Below are 20,325 nucleotides of genomic sequence, written 5' to 3'. Positions count from 1 at the left end.
AGATAGCATAGAAACACCAAGGCTCACTTAAAAACTAGCTGCGCATTTGAACTTCCCTTCACTGCCATTTTTACAGCTGAGAAGAACAATCTCTGGGCTTTTTCCTATTTGATCTCTTGAGCTACCTTCATTAGACATCATGACCACACAAAGCCTTTTTTTCATTGAGTTAATCATACCAACGTGATTTCTTAAAGATAAAGCATAAGGAAAGACACTTTGAAAGTACAATTTAAGTCTCTCAGTAATCCTGATAAAAAGAAGAAAGCAAGAAAAACATTGACCAATCAACAACTCTTACTGGTAATAATGCCTGGGAGGGGCATCCCCAGGAAAATGACAGTGACCTTTTAAGAGGGCACCACGCCCGTCTGCTTATTCCAACTGTGTGAGATAGAGGTGTCGTCTGATGGCCTTCCTGAAATTGTTCAGCCCCCTAAACTCCTTTCTCTCCACATGTAAACTGCAGATTATACTGTCTGCCTGACTCTCGGTGTGGGGATTCATCTGTTGGCATTCACAAGAGGCCCATGATATGGAAAGCACAAAATAAAGGTAGTCATTACTCTAACAAGTAACAGGAACAGCTGTGTAATGGATTTAAATTTCATACTTTTTGGTATAGTTGATTATTCATTAATGGCATGTAATAGCTGGAACCTCCTTGTTTAATAACAATTACCATTATTAATATAAATAAAATGGAATAAGACAGCATGAATGGAGTCTGCATTTCAATAGCAATGTCGTCTTTCTGTGCACAACTTAAGTTCTCATACATGGTACAACCTTTACACTAGTGTTGTCTTTTAGAAATTAGAGTAGATTTTGTGATTAAAACAATGGTCCCCTGAACACAAAAATTATACTCTGTCTTCCTCTCCTGTTCCACTAACCAGTCGCCCCTTACTCCTTTCCAGGAACAGTCCCTCCCCCTGGCCTGGGGCTTCAGCCATCTTGCCTCCTTAAGAAACTATCAGTTATCTCTCCCTTCAGCTGTTCTTCATGGCTCCTTCCCATCAACATCTTGACATTCTCGAATCCGTGCATCTTTAAAAAATGCACCCCTGAAAACACGCATTCCCTTCAGACACTGCTCTGCCTTTCTTTTCCCTGCTCCATCAAAAGATAGCAAAGAGTTGCCTCTTCTTGCCACCTCTTTCCTTCCCTCCCTTCCCTCTACTACACCTTAGTCGACCTTCTGCCCCATCACACCATCAGAGCAGCTCTTTCTACCATTCCCAGGGACCTGCATGGTACTAAATCCAATGGACCCATTTCAATTCTCCAATTCTTGACATCTAGTAAGAATAGTGCATGGAAAGCAAATATTTTTGACCAAGTATATCTGAAAATACCTTTTTTCTGTCTTCAGAATTAAGAAGGTAGCTGATCTATATTTTTCGGTTGGAAATACTTTTCCCTCAGAATTCTGAAGGCCTTGCCCTCTTACCTTTTAATTTGCAGTGTTACTGTGGGAGGCTGAGGGCCATTCTTACTCCCTGTCCCTGTGTGTTCTCTGTCGAAGTCTGTCAGTCTTTCTCTTTGTCCTAATCTTCTGAAATTTCATGGGACGTGGGTCCCATCCATTATTTGGGACACTCTCTTGTGTCCTTTCAGTCTGGAAATGCATGTTCTTCTGCTCTGATCAATTTTCTTGATTTAACTTAATTATCTGCTCTGCTCTGCTTCATTTTTTTTTTTCCTGTACTTTTCTGGAAATCCTATTATACTGACCTCTTGAGGCCATCTTCTGATTTTCTTATCTTCCTTCTAGTTTTTCATATCCCCTCTTTTTGCTCTACTTTCTGGGAGATTTCCTCAATTTATCTCTAAAATCTTCTCTTGAATTTTTAACTTTTCAATTTCTTTCAATTTCTCAAATCTCTTTTCTTTTTTTCAGATTGTCCTCTGTTATATAGTATCTTATTTTTGTTTCTTTGGTATCTTTTCTTATCTCTGAAGATATTAATGGTGGAATATATGAGTTTTTGTTTGTCTTATTTTATTTTTCAGTTACCTTTCCTGTTTGTTCTATTTCCCCCAAGTTGCTGTTTTTCAATTCATTTGTTATTATTTCTCTTTCAAAAATGTGGTTTTCCTCACACATCTATCTGGTAGTCCTTGGTTTTCTGCTCATGTTTAAAAGTGGGGGCCTACACTCTCACCACTGTATTCAACATAGTACTGGAAGTCCTAGGCCTCAGCAGTCAGACAACAAAAAGAAATAAAAGGCATGCAGATCAGCAAAGAAGAAGTCAAACTTGCACTCTTTGCAGACGACATGACACTCTGGAGAAAACCCAAAAGACTCCACCAAAAAATTGCTAGAACTGATACAGAAATTCAGTCGCAGGATATAAAATCAATGCCAGAAGTCAGTTGCATTTCTATATATTAACAGTGAAGCAAAAGAAAGAGAAATCAAGGAATTGATCCAGCCATAAGATACCTAGGAATAAACCTAACCAAAGAGGTGTAAGATCTGTACTCTGAAAACTATACAACACTTATGAAAGAAATTCAGGATGACACAAAGAAGTGGAAAAATACTCCATGCTCATGGATTGGAAGAACAAATATTGTTAAAATGTCTATGCTACCCAAAATAATCTACACATTCAGTGCAATCCCTATCAAAATTTTATCAGCATTTTTCACAGAGCTGGAACAAACAACTCTAAAATTTGCATGGAACCAAAAAAGACCCCAAATAGCCAAAATAATGTTGAAAAAGAAAACCAAAGCCAGAGACATCACAATTCTGGACTTCAAGCTGTATTACAAAGCTGTCATCATCAAGACAGTATGGTACTGGCACAAAAACAGACACATAGATCAATGGAACTGAATAGAGAATACAGAAATGGACCCTCAACTCTAATAGTCAACTACTCTTCGACAAAGCAGGAAAGAATGTCCAATGGAAAAAAGACAGTCTCTTCAACAAATGGTGTTGGGAAAATTGGACAGCCACATGCAGAAGAATGAAACTCGACCACTTTCTTACACCATACACAAAAATAAACTCAAAATGGATGAAAGACCTAATGTGAGACAGGAATCCATCAGAATCCTAGAGAACACAGGCAGCAACCTCTGTGACCTCTGCTGTAGAAATATCTTGCTAGACACATTTCCAGAGGCAAGAGAAACAAAAGCAAAAATGAACTATTGGGACTTCATCAAGATAAAAACTTTTGGGGGCGCCTGGGTGGCTCAGTCGTTAAGTGTCTGCCTTCGGCTCAGGTCATGATCCCAGGGTTCTGGGATTGAGCCCCGCATCAGGCTCCCTGCTCAGCGGGAGACCTGCTTCTCCCTCTCCCTCTCCCCCTGCTTGTGTTCCCTCTCTCGCTGTCTCTCTCTGTCAAATAAATAAAAATAAAATCTTTTTTTTATTTTTATGAAATCTTTATTAAAAAAAGATAAAAAGCTTTTGCATGGCAAAGGAAACAGTCAACAAAACTAAAAGGCAACCTACGGAATGGGAGAAAAAAATTGCAAATGTCTTATCAGATAAAGGGCTAGTATCCAAAATCTATAAAGAACTTATCTAACTCAACACCCAAAGAAAAAATAATCCAGTCAAGAAATGGGCAGAAGACATGAACAGATATTTCTCCAAAGAAGACATAGAAATGGCCATCAGACACATGAAAAAATGTTCCACGTCACTCGGCATCAAGGAAATACAAATCAAAACCACAATGAGATGCCACCTCATATGGGTCAGAATGGCTAAAATTAACAACACAGGAAACAACAGATGTTGGCGAGGATGCAGAGAAAGGGGAACCCTTCTACACTGTTGGTGGGAATGCAAACTAGTGTAGTCACTCTAGAAAACGGTATGGAGGTTCTTCAAAAAGTTAAAAATAGAGCTACCCTACTACCCAACAATTACACTGATAGGTATTTATCCAAAGGATACAAACATAGTGATTCGAAGGGGCACATGCACCCCAATGTTTATAGCAACAATGTCCACAATTGCCAAAATATGGAAAGAGCCTAGATGTCATTGACAGATGAATGGATAAAGAAGAGGTGGTATACATATGTATGGGTGTATATACACAAACACACAAAATGGAATATTACTCAGCCATCAAAAAGAATGAAATCTTACCATTTGCAACAATGTGGATAAACTAGAGGGTATTATGTGAAATAAGTCAGAGAAAGACAAACATCATATGATTTCACTCATACGTGGAATTTAAGAAACAAAACAGATGATCATAGAAGGGAAGGAAAAAGATAAGAAGATGACAATAGAGAAGGAGGCAAACCATAAGAGACTCAACTAGAAAACAACCTGAGGGTTGCTGGAGGGGGTGGTGGGAGGGGGTTGGGGTAACTGGGTGATGGGCATTAAGGAGGGCATTTGATGTAATGAGCACTGGTGTTATTTGCAACTGATGAATCACTAAATTCTACCCCTGAAACTAAATAAATAAATAGATAGATAAATAAATAGCTCTTCAAATTAAAAAAGTAAAATAATTTTTTTTTTTGAAGGGGAAGCCTAAGAGGCTAATTGGGAGTTTTTGAGAAGATGGTTAGAGCTTGCTGACTGTGTCACGATAGGGAGACGTAAAAGGACCATTTAGTTGGAGAATCTCTGATGCCCAGAGGAGAATCTTCTGCCTGGAAGGAGATACGCCTGACTGCCAGAGCCCTGGGGAGTCTCTGCATTCAGCACACAGACTTCCCTGAATTTTTCCTTCTTTTCAGCATGGTGACCCCACCCTTCGCAAGCCCAGTGACCTTCAGTCCTGGGACCTTGTTCTCCAGGGAGGGTGAGGCAGTTGCCAAGTGATGTGGAATCTGGGAGGGGACTAGGCAACACACTGCTTCTCAGGGAGAGTCGTAAGTAATCCGCCCTCACTTCCTGACATCTGAGGGCTTCTGCAAGTGTAAATTGGGTTCATTCTCAGCTTCCCCACTGCTGGCTTAGGAGTCTGTTTTCTAGGGCTTCTGTTAAGTCCTTTAACACTCATCCATCTGGCTTTCCAGCTTCCAGAATTTGGTTTCTCTTGTCTCTTTCTTGTTCTTTTAGCCCTTGTGAGTTCATTCTCCTTTTGAAAGGGGTCTGGGGAAGGAGCAAAAGTGTACAAACCACCACCTTTATCCAGAACCTAATAATTCTTCTAGGACAAATTTATGTCATTTTCTAAATTGTAGCCTTTGGCACCCCCCTATTTCCATATCTGTGTCCTAATAAAATAGTAGTTTTAAAAATAATTCCTGAGTGCTTTGGTGATATTGAGGTTGCTATAAGGAGTCCATCGTCCCCTCCCTTACTTTAGCTCTGTCTCCTAAACTTTATACAGCTGACTTTGCTTTTATTGTTCGTTAAAGGAATTCCTAATGGAGTAGATTTTAATAGCACCTCATCTTGCCTTATTGTGCTTGATTCCATTATTCTTGAATGCTTTCTATTGCAATTTAATGCTTATCAGGAACCAACAATGTATTTTTAAAATTGGATTATACAGGGCCTCTGCTCAGAGAGCTGCTGATCTAAATTGGAGGGTAACAATTCCTGTTAATTAGCTGAATCCTTGACTCCCTGTCAAGCCACCTTCCTTTCTTAACATCCCAGTTCTGCCTTGAGTCACAACATTGCTTGTTAGGACAAGTTAGCTGTTACCTTTTACTTGTTAATACAAGTGTTTTGTGTATTGTTGTAACTGAAAGTTTTTTGGCCCTTGGCCGAAACTTTTGCTTACTGCCCTCATGCAGACCTAGTGCAAATTGCAAAGTGTTTTTTGCCAACTCCGTTCTGCTTTGAGCCATTTCCTGGTTACAGCTGATTATTCAATGCAACTAGATTAATTGTAGGGGCAATGCTGTGCCCCTAGAGATGGTTTGGACTGTAGACAGCATTTGCAAGATGGCCGCCCAGCAGACAGTATTCAGACAGAGACCAAGAAGGCCTGTGTGCCCACAGCTCATCCCCACAGGTGCCCAAGCGGCATCAAACTCAAATCTAACTTGCAGATTCCTTCCATCAGTCTTTTCCCATTTCAGCTACTCTTTACCAATCCCAGAGGTTAGCATATGGCTGCAGAGCAGTCAAAGGGAATCAGTGGTAAACAGGAAAATTCAAGCTGGTCCAGCAATGCAACTGGTTGGTATGAAAGGGAATTAAATGTTTTCTTTTAGTTGAGGGTGAGGATATACCATTAACTCATACCCTAAAGCAGGGGTGAGCTACCCATGGCCTATAGGCCAAAACCCCACCTGTTTTCTACTGTCCTGTAAGGATGTTTTTACAGTTTTTAAAGGGTAGTTTAAAAAAAAATGATGAGGAAGAAAAGGAGGAGGAAGAAAACAAGGGGGAGGAGAAAAGGGAGGAATATGTAACAGAGACTGTATGTGATCTGTAAAGCCTAAAATATTTACTTTCTGGTTCTTCACAGAAACAGTTTGTCAGCCCCTGCTCTAGAGCTGGCTCTGCCTCATTCCTTTCCTGCCCCACGTGCTCCCTCCCCAGTCAGGCAAAGCTCTCCAGGTCTTTCCCAGGCCTTCAGCAACTTAAATGTGTGTGTGTTCATGTGTGGTTTCAAGAAAACAATTAAAAATAGATTTGAATCTCCAGTTCTCAAGTTTGTGACATCTGAGCAGATTTATCAATAAGAAGGACAGTGTTACCAATATGTATGTGTGCACACGAGTCAGCATGACCCGTGATAGATTACATGCCTAGCTGCCTTGGGGGAAAACAGCAAAACTATGAGCAGTAATTTTGTTAACCCTTTTGGCTTAGTGGGAGATAACTGTCAGGAAGACATATGCTGAACTGGTTTCTCTTGGATGAGTATAAAATAGGAACAAAAATACAAAGATGCTTATGAGGTACAAATATCCTTTCACTTACTGAAAGCCTAACCAAAGAGAAGCCTCCACTTAAACTATTAACTTCGGAATTAGATAGGTAATTTAAAAAAAAAATGATTTTACCAGTTATTTTCCCTTACTGTAGATATTTGCCAGGATTTGGTCTTTTCCTTAAGAGATGTACAAGGATGGGGTGCCTGGGTGGCTCAGTTGGTTGAGTGTCTGACTCTTGATTTTGGCTCAGGTCATGATCTCAGGGTTGTGGGATTGAGTCGTGAGATCGAGCCCCCCGTGGGTCTCCATGCTTAGCGGGGAGTCTGCTGGAGACTTTCTCTCTCTCCCTCTGCCCCTCCCCATACCCCTCCCCTGCTCTTACACGCTCGGACCCTCTTTCTCGCTCTCTCTAAAAATAAATAAATCTTTTTAAAAAAGAGATGTACAGGGTTTATCACCATTTAGGTTTTCTAATTTTACAGTATTTTTAGTCTGTGTGCTCTAAAGCATCCACATACCATTTCCAGGCGATTTTTCCAAAAACATAGCTCTCATCCTGCCAAATTAGTCTAATCAATAGTAAGAAATTAAACCAAATAAGTAAATTACCAAACACCCTTTTTGAGGCAACTAATTAATATAAAAGTCATAGAAAAATGCCAGTTATACAGTTCTACATTGTTCAATGTACACTGTTAATTCTTTGTGTGTTATGGGATGTTCTTCGTATTTGCCTTGAGTCCATTGACCAATTCAGTGTACTTCTAAACTGATTTTTTCCAACAATGAAATATTATCCCTCTGCTATAAAAGAGTAAACTGAGGCTAGAACATTCAGATGATCTTGGGGGAATAAAGCTTATAAGGGTAGTTTATATCTCTAATACCCAACCTATGTCCAAAGTATAACCATGATCAACAGTTAATGTTCATCTACAATAACACATGTGAACGACATAGTCAAGTAACTAATTTAATGCTCTGTTCTTTCCCTTGATCCCCACTATGACTCTGATCCAGGGAGCACACAAAATTGTCCTGTTGTCATAGGATTCATTTCCAACTGATAAAGCAAACTAGTTCTAAAATAAGCATTGAAGTCAAACATTACTTTGTAATTTCTTTTCTTTCTTTCCTGAAAAGATTCATTTGTAAAAATAATTTTAATTGTGTATCATCTGTTGCTTGGATATTAGATTGTAGAGATCCAGAGGTTAACAGTACCTTCATTTCTTTAAAAATGAGAATATAAAATGGAATCCCAGCAAGCTGGTCTTGAAGCTTATGAGCATATGCTGCACAATTCACCATATAGACTTGAGGGGGGTACTCTTTCCAACTGTGGATGTTTAAGGAAGAAAAACCTAAGTCCAAAGAACATTGTAGCTGAATCAGAGATGCTAATACACACTCTTTTAACAGGCATAAACTTTTTGGAGGTTTAATCATCTGAGATTTATTAATGAGGCCTACTGCTGACTGGGTAGAGCCAGGGAACTTACATATAATACAAAGATGAGATGAATGGTTAATTTAGGGTGTGAAACTTATTCCAAACTGGAATGCATTGAAGTTACAATAAATATCCCTAAAACATAACTACAAAATAAAAAAAAATAAAGGGGACACAGAAGACATTAATTAATTCATAATAATTGATAGTTATCAAGAGTAGTCTAAAGGAGTACAGATCTTTGAACTCCCTGTTGTCTAATTTTGTCGAAATTAGACAGTTGTTGTCTAATTCCTTATTCTGGCTAATCTGTTCATTTCTAAAGTCTCACTTCTGAACCCATCATGATTTTCTTAAAAAGAAAGAAAATAAAACCTGCCCTTTCGAAACAGGTCTAGAAAGGCTTTTAAAGTCACTGTTGCCCGGATAATGTGGTTACACATCAGCTTTTATTCCTGTAGTTAATGAGCTTATACACTCCTGCAGGGAGAAGGCTGAGCCTTCCCGAGGGACTACAATGTGACAAATGCTCCCAAGCAATTAGAGCCTGATTAAGTATTTATCTCCTTTACAGGTGGGAAGGAAAGAATGAAAATGAAGTGGGCAGATGTAAAGAGACCGGCAAAGTTCACGTGACCGTGGATCTCAAATACTACCGACCAACCGAAGTGGTAAGGACTCCCTGGCCACCCAGGGCATGGCCACATTTGGCTGGTTGGCTGGCTGGGAAGATGTTCTCACTGAATATCCACAGCCAGCTTTCAAAGCTTTCCCTTGGGTTCTCTGACATCCTTCAGTGAGCAGTTCCCAAACCAGAATACAGTGAATTGAATTTGAGATGTTATCCTCACCACATAAGCCATTGCTGTATAAAGGAAGACAAATATTGACTGATGAGTGGATGAACACAAAAGTATTAAGAAATGACATATAGATCATTAGAATATAACGTCCTTCTTTCCTAAGCCAAGGAAATAGTTGATTTGAGAAATGGAGACTTCTATCAAAGGCAGGTCTCCTCACATTATTAGCTTTGATAGCTGATCCCTGATACCTCCAGGACAGGATGGCTGACTTACAAGGCCCTCCATGACCGGCAGGACCTCGAGATCAGGAGGGCGGTTTCCCTTTCCTTACACACATGCACTCACACATGTACACACACTCATAGGCACCCACACACACTCACACAAACCTAAGCCATAAAGGATACCCTGTACATTTTTTAAGATTTCGATCACATAGTGTCCTGTCTATGAATCCTTTTCTGGTCAATATACTGTTACCACTAAAATTTCTCCTCCTTCATTTGTATCTGCGTTATACACTATACATAATTATGCTATAACACCTATTATAAGTTATTGTACTCATTTGTTTACATGACCTTCTCTTTACCAAACTGCAAATTCTTTGACAATAAGGACTTTTCTTTTAATATCTTAGGCTATAAAACGTAGGTGCTTCATAAATATTGACTGATGAGCGGATGAATACAAAAGTTGTCTGTATTAAGAAATGACCTATAGGTTGTTAGGATATAACATCCTCCTTTCCTAAATTTATAAAAATTTCTAGCTTGGTGTTAATCACTTTCATGTGGTCTACTTTCACACTGTGGTGACAAAACCCAACATGTTAAACATATCTAAAGATAAGAGAAAGCAGCATCTTCAGAGAGAAATGTTCAGATGTTACCTAATGAAATATACATTTGCTGTGAAATTAGAACCCATTTTATCTGTGCTTTGAACCAAATTCCTATCTGTTGTACAACCTTTCAGAGACTAGGAAAACCCCAGTGAAGAGAGACTGAAAGTGAGTGTGTCATCAGTAACCACCCTTTAAAATGTCCTGTTTTAAACAAAAGAAAAAACTTCATTTTGTGGACTCTTCCACACAGGGGGAAATAAAAAGGAAAGGAAATCAGCAGTGCTCAGAGACTAGGGCTGTAGAGTCCGAGCATTGTCCTGGCACAGGGTGTGGCTGGGTCTTTGACACACAGTGAACAATGGCTCCCTGTGCTACTGGCGAGTGGGTGTGCGAGGGAGAGGATGTGCTTCGTCTCTGGGGGAGGAAGATACCAGCACACTCCTGCTGACACAGCCAGGGATGCCTGTCTGTGGAGCCCCCTAGCCACCCTGCCTTCGCTCCCCTGTCCCAAAGAGGTGCCACAAGGGTGTCATTTTTCTGCAGCATGGCACAGATTACATAAATGGACAAATTTGTTTCTGTCCTCACTGACAAACATTGTCATCTCAGAGTGGAAAATTTACTGAGCCAACAGAAACCTCAATCCTTGTAACAATTTAAACATGGTTCTTTCTCTCTCCAACACCAAAATAGTTTCAAAAGCTAGGAAGTCATTAAGAATGGCTTGTCTGTCTTTCTTACTTAGGCAAGGTGTGGGATTGATAAGGGCACGGAACAAAAGAATTTGCTGAACAGGAAAAGGACCCTTGGACTAACAAGACAATTCTTGGAGTCTGTATCGACCCCTCTTTCCTGCCCCAACACTGCATCCCTCCTCTCATTTCTTTTATTCATGCAAATGCCATCATCATACCTGCTCTGCAATTCTGTTTACACTGATGTTGTTTGAACGTCAGCGCGGCATCTTATTGCATATGCTTGCTTTAGTTTTTCACTGCTGGAGCTCTCACCCCAGATTCCCTTTTGATTCGGAATTCCTGGCTTGATTTGGGATTTCTAACTGCATTTCATCTTTCTAAGCCTTTAGGCTGCGTTATTTTCGTTCAACCTACTTCAACTTAGTATTCTGTTGGACAGGCTTTTCTTGTATGGTGAGACTAAACTTTCAACCTCATTGCTCAGAACAACGAGTTTTCCCAAAACTTGGGCCAGCTTGACAGACTCATGTTGAATTGCCTTAGGGGGATAGTACTCTCCCAGTTGAAAGGTGACCAGAACTGGAGGCCGACTTGTAAATGAGCTTTCACTTAGGTGTGGCCAACACATCTAGAGTCATTGAGCATGAGTCCTGAAAAACACCCAGCTTCTCTGAGTTTTGTCAGTACTCAGTGTAGGATGGACATGGAATTCTCCCATGTCTTAATTAGATCCTTCCCATTTCAGTGTCTTAAATCTATCTTGCAAATGACAGAGGCTTTTTTTCTTTCTTTCTTGAATTCTTTTATAAGTCTGATCTCCTGATCAGCCTGAATCATGTACCCACCAAGATTTTCAGCACACAAGGCACTTCAAAGCCAAAAGGCATAAACGAAATCTTAGAGTGAAATGGTTCCAGAATGATTGATAGGGGGAAAAAAATACCATCAAGTAATAAGAACATCAATATCCTAATGCAATTAAAGGAACATAGAACTTTATGTTGTTGTTGTTGTTGTTTTTAATAAGATTCAGGCTAGTTTTTAAAAAGGCTCTTTACCCAGCATGGGGCAGCACTAACCCAAAAGAGGCCACCAATGATTCCATAGAGAACATATTTCCACACACACCAGTAATTTTTGTCCTCATTGATTTAGCCACCACAAAACCTTAAATCTTGCTTCTGTTACCAACATGGAAAGTCTTGAAAGTTTTTGTTCTGAGCTAAGGACTTTAGCGTCCAATTAGAGCTGAATGGAGTCACATTCTTTTGGTTCTTTACCTATAAATCTCTGTGTCTCCTTTAAATGTTTAGGAGTTTTGCTTCTGTGAAGATCTTGATCCTGGAAATTAGACTTTAAATCTCCCATTGCCCCCTGAATTCTAGTATTTGGTGATGGCGACATTAACAATTGAGTTCCATGCCTCTGAAAACTCCCATCTTGTATGTAATTTCCTATACATGCAGCCGTTTATACACAGGCATTGCGATCACAGAGAAGTAGTGGTGTAGTGCTTACATGCAGGCCCTAGGGTCAGACTGCCCGAGTTCAAAAACAGTCAATGAGCGGCTGCACGACCTTAGGCAAGTTACTCAACTTCTCAATGCCTCTGTTTCCTTGTCTTTAAAAATGGGATTAATAGAAGGGCAAGAAGTTTATAGAAGTGTTGAAGAATTAACAGTCAATTATATAAAACGCTTATTAACACAGGATCTGGCACACGGTAAAATACCCAGTATCGATGCTGTCATTGTTATTTATTTATTCATTCATTCACCAAATATTTACCACCCACTTTGTGGCCCTGGGAATACAGTATGAACAAAACAGACACAGCCCCCCTCCCCTTGTGGAGATTGTACAGACAGAGGTATGCATCAGTTACTTAAATCTAGTACCTTTTGAAAAGTAGAATGACACATCGTGAATTGTACAGAATAACCAGTAAAAAACAGATAAGAAGGTATAATAAAGGCTTCAGGCAAACATTAATAAATACTTTGATATTTTTATTCTTGCTTTAACCTGATTTTCATTCTTTCTGATTCTCTTTCTGAAGATTCAGTAGTTATTCAGTGATATGAAAATATGCAAATATGAGAAAATGTATATTGATTTATTACTTTATTTAAAATAACCGTGAAGATGTCTTTGTTTTGTTTGAGAATTTTGCACTTGGAAAATGTGCAAAGGTTGGATTAATGAGAAATTCATCCTAATGTGACAAATTTTTAACCACACCAAAAGGTCAGTCCACTTAAGGGGGGGAAACAAAAAAAGCTAGGTTTTGTGTGTGTGTGGGTGAAACTAACCAAAATCATTTTTTTCTGCAGAGCATTTTAGGAAATGGCATAGGAGACACATTCATAGACCAAAATTCGAATTCCATATCTTTCCTGAGAAATATCTTACACTACTAGAGGATGTGAAGTCAAGTTTTTCCTTGCTATATTATTTGTCTTAACATTCATTTTCCTTACCATTGTATTTCTAGTGTCCTCGATTGTGATTGTTTTTTGTTCTATTTACTTAGATACTTTATGTTCATTCCCATTCTTTATAGATATTAGAAAAATCATGAGTTAAAATCCAGATTTGAGAAAGCAGTAACTTCAAAGAAGTCCAACAAGCTAGTTAAAACAACACCTTCCTTCAGTAAAAACATGTGGCCTGTTTCTAATCAAATTACCATATGCTTGTCGAGTTGTCCCCTCTGCAAACTTCTCCTAATATTTTTCTGTAAATGATGTTAAGTTAAATGGCCCATAATTGCTTGCTCTATCTCATAGCCCTGTTTAGAATAATGCTACGTAACACTTTCCAGACCTCAGGAATCTGATCTGTCACCAGAGGATGTGGTGCCTCCCTCAGCCCCATCTCTGGGTACTGGGGGTCTTGAAACTGTCGCCTTCTCACACTTCCCCTCCGAGAGCAGGAAGTTAGACCCTCCCAACTCCAGCCCTTCATTTTGTCCGGCGCTGTTAGAGCCAGTTGATCTTCCCCTGTCCTGATCCCCTGCCCTCCAAAGCTCTAATCCTACCCCTCCACTCCTCCTTTTCTTTGTTCCTTGTTTTGACTGGTGGGAGCCAGGCTAAGAAGGCGCAGAGAGAGCAAATTAAGGGTGAGTCCCTTTCTGTGTTCCTGGACCTGTAAAAGGGAAGACGGCTCTGTAAGATCCCTTCCAATTTCCATATCCTAGCATTCTCTGCTTTTACAACTACTACAATGGAGTGGGACGCTAGCAGTAATGTCCCATCATAATGTTTCCTCTCAACTTCTTACTACTTGTATTTTATAAATAGTTTATATCTCTAAATCACTGTTTATATATTTTAAGCCTCCCTCTTAGGCTCCTCATACTAATCTTTATATCCTTCCTTAATCACATTGGCCTTTCCTGCCCTTTTCCTTCCTTGGACTTAACCAAAGGAGCTTTAAATTTCAGTCTCTTCAGTTGATTCTCAAATATTCCACTGTATGTTTTCCATACTTCATAGGATCCCCTACAGAACCCCCAGGGGCATATAACATTCCTCTTAAAGGCTTCCTCTTTCCTTGGTTGCTACCCCACTCAAGAGCGTTTCATATCTAATGAAATAGTAATTGTGTACTTACTTGTAATGCCCCCAATGCCCTATTTTTCCTTGAAAGTTCTCATGCTTAGATCCTAATTAGAGCAATGTAATTAAAGATGCATAAAATCTATATGAAGGACATGACCATATACTTTCTCTTATTTAAAAATATTTTTTGTATTTGTCCTGAAAACGTTCTCATATCCTTACATAGATGGTTTTATTCTCTGCACCAGTAAGGAATTCCTATAAAATCTGTACTTTTTTTCCCTAAAAAAGCTGTCCAGCTAATGACTACCCCCATTTATAATTACATTGTTGATCTCTTGACATCTACAAAATAAATTCCAAAATCTCAGAACTTCTCTTTAGCCTCTGCAGTCCCTTGTCTCAGGAAGAACAATTAGCACTTGAGTGCTGGCACATAGCTCACTCACAGCATAGAATTACTTATACGAGGCCCATCCATCACTGATGCGATCACCTGTTCCCTCCTTATTTTCATCTAGCCAGTAAGATCTGGATTCTGGAATTTTAGAAATCCCCATTTGTTGTTTGTTTATTTTTTAAACAAATTGACACTGTTCCTCCTGTTCTTTCAAGCCATATTTATCTTCTAAAATAACTATAATTCAAAAATCTTTATTCATGGAGATTTCATAGATATCACTATCTGTGGTTTCATTCCTCCACCCTGTTCTGCTGTATCCTCCCAATAAGGTTAATTATTCCTTATCAAGTTTGGTTTTTTTTTCCCCCCAGTACTTTGTTCACTAGCAGACACCAAATATTCCAGGTCTACCAAAATTTAGTCCGTGTACCTCTACTTTGGGCTCCTATCTATCTTTATGTTACCCTAGAGGCATCCTGTTGCCTCACTCCCCATGCGCTTGGCTCGTGGCAGACTGGTTTCTTCACTCACTGTCACATCTGTTAGCAAAGTTGAGAGCTCATTTGACTGCTTTGGTCAGAAACCTCCAAGCTGATATCCACAGCTGATGGTCTAACTCAGCAGCTCTGATCTACCTCCTAGACAATTATACTTAATGTGGTTGGTCTGCCAGTAGATACCTAGTTCCATTCAGCTGCTGTTCAGTATAGGCACTGTCCTTAGTAGCAAAATCCAGTTTGTACCTTTTGTACTACTGTGATAAAGTTGCTAGTTCCCTGGATGAGTCAGATGTGCACTGCTTCATGAAAAGAAGAGTGTAAAAATCTCTAAAGGAAAGGTGTAAGAATCTGTAAACTTAGAAATAGATAGGATTCTAGGTACTAAATGATTCCCTAATTTTAGGATTTATTACAGGAATCCTTTAAAAATTGTATGCTCATCATGTACATTTAAAATACAACTCTATCTACCTTTAGCATCTCCAAAATATATCAGTATATACAAAATAAAATATCCTTATAGGATTGTGGTCTTAGAGATTCAATTCAAGAAGAATGTTTATTGAATTTCTACCATGGAGGTGAGTCCTAGCAGCACTGTGAGAAATATGAAGATGGATGAGAGAAGGTGCCTGTCCAATGGTAATGCTCAGACAGATGAGGGAGAGCAGCTAGGAAGCTGCTGGGACAGAGGTGAGAAAAGCAGTGACAGATGCCAGGGCACTGCAGAGATGGTGACCACAGGGCTAGGTATGGATTGAATGGTAACATGTGGATGACAGACAGGAACTGAGGGTGGCTTCCTGGCATAGAGGCTGAGCAGTGAAGGCAGGTGGGAGACCATGATGCCAGAACCCACATCAGAGACGTAGCCAGAGGACTGAGTGTGCAGGAGGAGGTGTTGAGGAGTTCTGTTACATTCATGCTGCCCTGGGGACACCCCCATGGCCATATCAAGCAGAAGCTGGAGCTGGAGGCCTGGTGGAAAGCAAAGAGGTCAGGTTTAGGGCTAGCTGTGCAAAAGTCAGAGTTAAAGCCCTGAGAGAGCACAGCAGGTGGCAGGCAAGAAGAGCATGAACGGGGAGCTAGTCACAAAGCCAGGCAAGTTTGAATTCCAGGAGATCAGTCTCAGAAGCATATTTTGAAACAGTGGGTTAAGAATTCACAGAATTCACAAATCAAGCATTTGTATCCAAAAGCCTCAGAGCCAGACTAAAGTGTCTTCCACCCTGGATAAGCATCCCCTGCCTTTGAGGCTCCCTACGGATTTAAAGGGCTGATACCAACAAGTTTACAGTAACTGGCAGATGATTACTACATCTCAATCCAGGCAAAACTGAATTTCAGGTGTAAGCAGATGTAATTCAGATATAATTTCAAATTGATATGTCCTAGAGGTCAGGTTGCCTTTTAGAATTCTTAAAGATGAAAGAGCTCGTGTAAGTATAAGGTACTTTGTGCTGCATATTACCAGTTTTATTACTGTCATCATCATTAATTATGATCATCTTCCACTGCTGTGAAGTCATTAGTTATCGAGAGACATCTGAAAGGACACTTTGAGCTCTTCGGCTCCAGAGATTCTCTTTTATTTAAATATTTATTTTGTTTTGTATCTATAACTTCATGCAGAAAAGGTTATTTGCTACTTGCCAGCGCTGTACTTCTTAATCCAATGGCAGAAACAATGATCATAGTGAGAGTAAGGAAGTTGAGTTAGTGACCCTCACTTCTGACTCCGCCTAAATTGTGAATTCCTAGAAGCCATAACAGACCCTCAGATCCCTAACATGATAGAGAGCAGCCACCAAAGAGAACACATCACGCCATCATTCATGTTCATATTTACCTGCCAACCAGAGCCTTCACTCCGCCCAAGAAATCTTCCTGCAAAAACCTATCTTTGTGCTTGCTTCTTAGAACCAGCTAGATATCACTTTTATGGTCTAGAATCTGTGTTGGTTTCCTATTACTGCTATAACAAATTATCACAGACTTAGCAGCTTAAAACTACACGTATTTATTATCTTATAGCTCTCAATATCAGAAGTCTAAATTGAGTTTCACTGAATTAAAATCAAGGTATTGACGGAGCTGTGTCCCTTCTGGAGGCTCAAGGGTTCTTGGGCTGTGGGGTATTCTATGGGCAGAGAACACTTAATCACTTTGAACCATTGCTGGATCACAGTGCTTTCTGTTGTTTGGAAAGCACATTATTAAGCACTTTGAGGAAAAAAGAAGTAGAGATGGAGGACTCTGGTTCATTGTCAGTTTAAAGTTTCATAATGTACACACTCAAAAAAACCCACTAACATGTACTTGAACAGCTGTAAATGAGGAGACACCATCCTTAAATCTGAGGGAACACCAGGCAAAGGAACAAGAAAGGAATGGGAGCTTTAGATTAAGGTTTTGGAAAGACTTGTGGTTTAAGAGAGAGAGAGTGCATTCCAGGTTGGGGCAGGAGGTGTCCTGGGAATGAACGAGTGGGGCCGGCAGAGACAAAAGGCAAGGAGCCCGTCCTGTGGATCGAGTCTGTCCAGCAGGGTTGTAATGATTTTCCTTCCCAGCTTCCTCTTGTTCTCCACCGCATCCTCTGGTCCCTGGCACTGGGTCTCCAGCCTGTCTTGTTTCTTCCTATATTTTTACCTTCCTGTATTTTTCTTCCTGTACTTCACCTTCTCTTTTCTTGCTATCATGAGTCTTTTTTTTTTGTTTTTAAGATTTTATTTATTTGACACAGAGAGAACACAAACAGGCCGAGGGAGAGGGAGACACAGGCTCCCCACTGAGCAGGGAGCCTCATGCGGGGCTTGATCCCAGGACCCCAGGACCATGACCTGAGCTGAAGGCAGATGCTTAACCAACTGAGCCACCCAGGTGCCCTGAGAATGAAATTAATTCTATGTGGAAGTGGTATCAGACACTACATTTTAGATTCAAGTTGTTTCTATTATTTTTGGAAAAAAAAGGTTAGCAGAGAAAATGCACCTAAATGATTATCTAAAATCACGTGTTGAAATTTTGGGAACGCGTCACCTGTTCTCTAAGTCAAGATATTGAAGAGAAATAATCTGTTTCTGATTAGTTTTGGCGTGGGAAGATTAGAGAGTGCTCTATTACCTTATTGATATTCTAAAATTTAAAAGAAAGTGTAGTGGTAATTTGAACATGTTCTACTGGCCAGCATTATAAATTTAAAAAGTGTAAGTCTCAACACTTTTTATTCCCAACCCTGACTTTTATAAACCTTAAAGCTTCTAACTTCTCTTTACTTCTGCCAACCAGACCCTTATGTTATGTTCCACTGTAACAAAACAATGAATATTTTCCCACAGTCTCAAAGGGCATGTTGAAAAACTGATGAATTATTAGTTTCAAGGCCCTGAACAAATGTCAGCCCATTGGTGAAGCCTTCTTTTATTCCCTCAGGCAGTTAGCACTTAACTCGTTTGAAGCACTTGTCCCATTGTTTTGTGATGTGTCATTTCCACCTGGGACCTTGGAGGCAGGAATGACATCTGATGGCCTTGGAGAGTACGTGGTATATAGTAGGGGATCAATTAATGAATTGATTAATGAATGATTAATGACTAATGAATGTATGTATGCCACATCAAAGAATCATTCTTCTGCTTTACAACCAGCTCTGGCATAAAAAAAATTGCTCAAACCACTCTAATAAACTGTAGTTAAATTCCAGATAGCCAAGAAGTAAAAAAAAATATATATTTTCCTCTTTTTCTTTCTTTTTGAAATTCTATTGCAAGATGAGTATTGAGTTTATTCACAACTTACATCTGTACATCCAACCTTTAAACAAAATTCATATTCCATTTATATCCCTCTGTCTCTGTATACCCCGTTTTCATGAGTTCTATTTTTCCTTTCTGTCCCTTTCTTGTCTTCTCATGTTTTTGTTGATATTCTCTTCTCTTTTTCTTCGTCTTTTCTGAAATTCTTTTTTCCACAGGTTCTGATTGTTTCCCCATTCCCCTCCGTGCAACTCTTAAGCGATTCCAACCATCTCAAATAAGCTTTTGGTCAATAACGACACACCAGAGTCGTTTATGGGTGCCTCCGTATAGGAAGAGCTGGTCACGGGGATATTACATCCTGACTCTAGAGCAAGGTGCCTTTGGCATCCACATGATGTATAATGGGTACACTGTTGTGCACTGCCCATGTGAGAATCCTTACATTGTCTCTGAAGTCTTGGAAGGAGTGCACTGTTAGCATCACATGTGCAAAAAGCCTGCTAGGTTGCTTCTGTCTAAGAAAAGTACACCTGCCAAATGGAGGCATTTTCAACTTCGAGCTGCTAATAAGAAATGTCCCAGTGGCAGCTACCATCTTTCTTTTACCTACCCTAAGACTGTATTTGTGGAGCAAAGTATCATACAGCATAAGAGACACTTAATTGTTCTTTTGCTTTGTCCATTGTACATGTTCCTCTGCTACTTCATCTCCAAAACTCTGAATAAAAAGGTGAGGGGTATAGATCTGTGAATAGCTACAATGACTGGTATTTTTAGTGCAGAGTCAAAGTCTACCAGGCACCTAATGGCATGGTATCGCTTCCTTTCCTCACTTAGAATCTTCAGTGTTTTTCTTCTGTTTTTTATAAGTACAGATTAAAATGTAAATGTATGATTATGTAAGAAAAGTGATAGTCATTTAGGACAATATTCTTTTAATTTCTGAAATAAGCGTTAGACTTGGAGAAAATATTTTCCTAGTAAGGCTTGTAATGTCTTCCTCTTTGTGCAGCTATTTTGGTGAAAAATACAGTCAAATGCACTGGAATAAGCTTTGGACCTACTTTCTAACACACAGTTTTGGGGGTGCCTGGGTGACTTTGTTAAGCGTCCTGGGTGGACTCGCTTGGTTAAGCGTCCATCTCACAACCCTGAGATCGGGTCATGATTGTGACCTGGTTGTGAGATGGAGCCCCGGGTCAGGCTCCACGCTGGGGGTGGAGCCTGCTTAAGATTCTCCCTCTCCCTCTGCCCTTCCCCCCCAAAAATAAAATAAAATAAAATATAGGGTTTTTTAAAAATTTTTATTTAAATTCGAGTTAACATACAGTCTTATATTGGTTTCAGGAGTAGAATTTCGTGATTCATCACTTATATACAATATCCAGTGCTCATCATCACAAGTGCCCTCTTTCATGCCCATCCTCCACTCCTCCCTCCATCAACCCTCAGTTCGT

The 20,325-nt window shown here is 39.7% G+C and overlaps 1 protein-coding gene across 3 annotated transcripts in view; it reads left to right on the top strand.

Annotated features, from left to right (window-relative positions):
• Positions 1-20,325, top strand: part of GMDS (GDP-mannose 4,6-dehydratase) — a 641,402-nt gene that overhangs the window by 537,454 nt on the left and 83,623 nt on the right. For all 3 annotated transcript variants that reach the window (XM_025890977.2, XM_025890978.2, XM_073877510.1), the window contains one exon: positions 8,868-8,964. In XM_025890977.2, coding sequence (XP_025746762.1) covers positions 8,868-8,964 — 97 coding nt within the window. The remainder of the gene's footprint in view (positions 1-8,867; positions 8,965-20,325) is intronic.

This window comes from Callorhinus ursinus, unplaced genomic scaffold (genome assembly GCF_003265705.2).
Source record: "Callorhinus ursinus isolate GAN/ISIS: 27379988/994484 unplaced genomic scaffold, GSC_fseal_2.0 scaffold26, whole genome shotgun sequence".
Taxonomy (NCBI): domain Eukaryota; kingdom Metazoa; phylum Chordata; class Mammalia; order Carnivora; family Otariidae; genus Callorhinus; species Callorhinus ursinus.
Note: the sequence above shows the minus strand (reverse complement) of the source record. Positions and strands in the feature narration are given on the sequence as shown.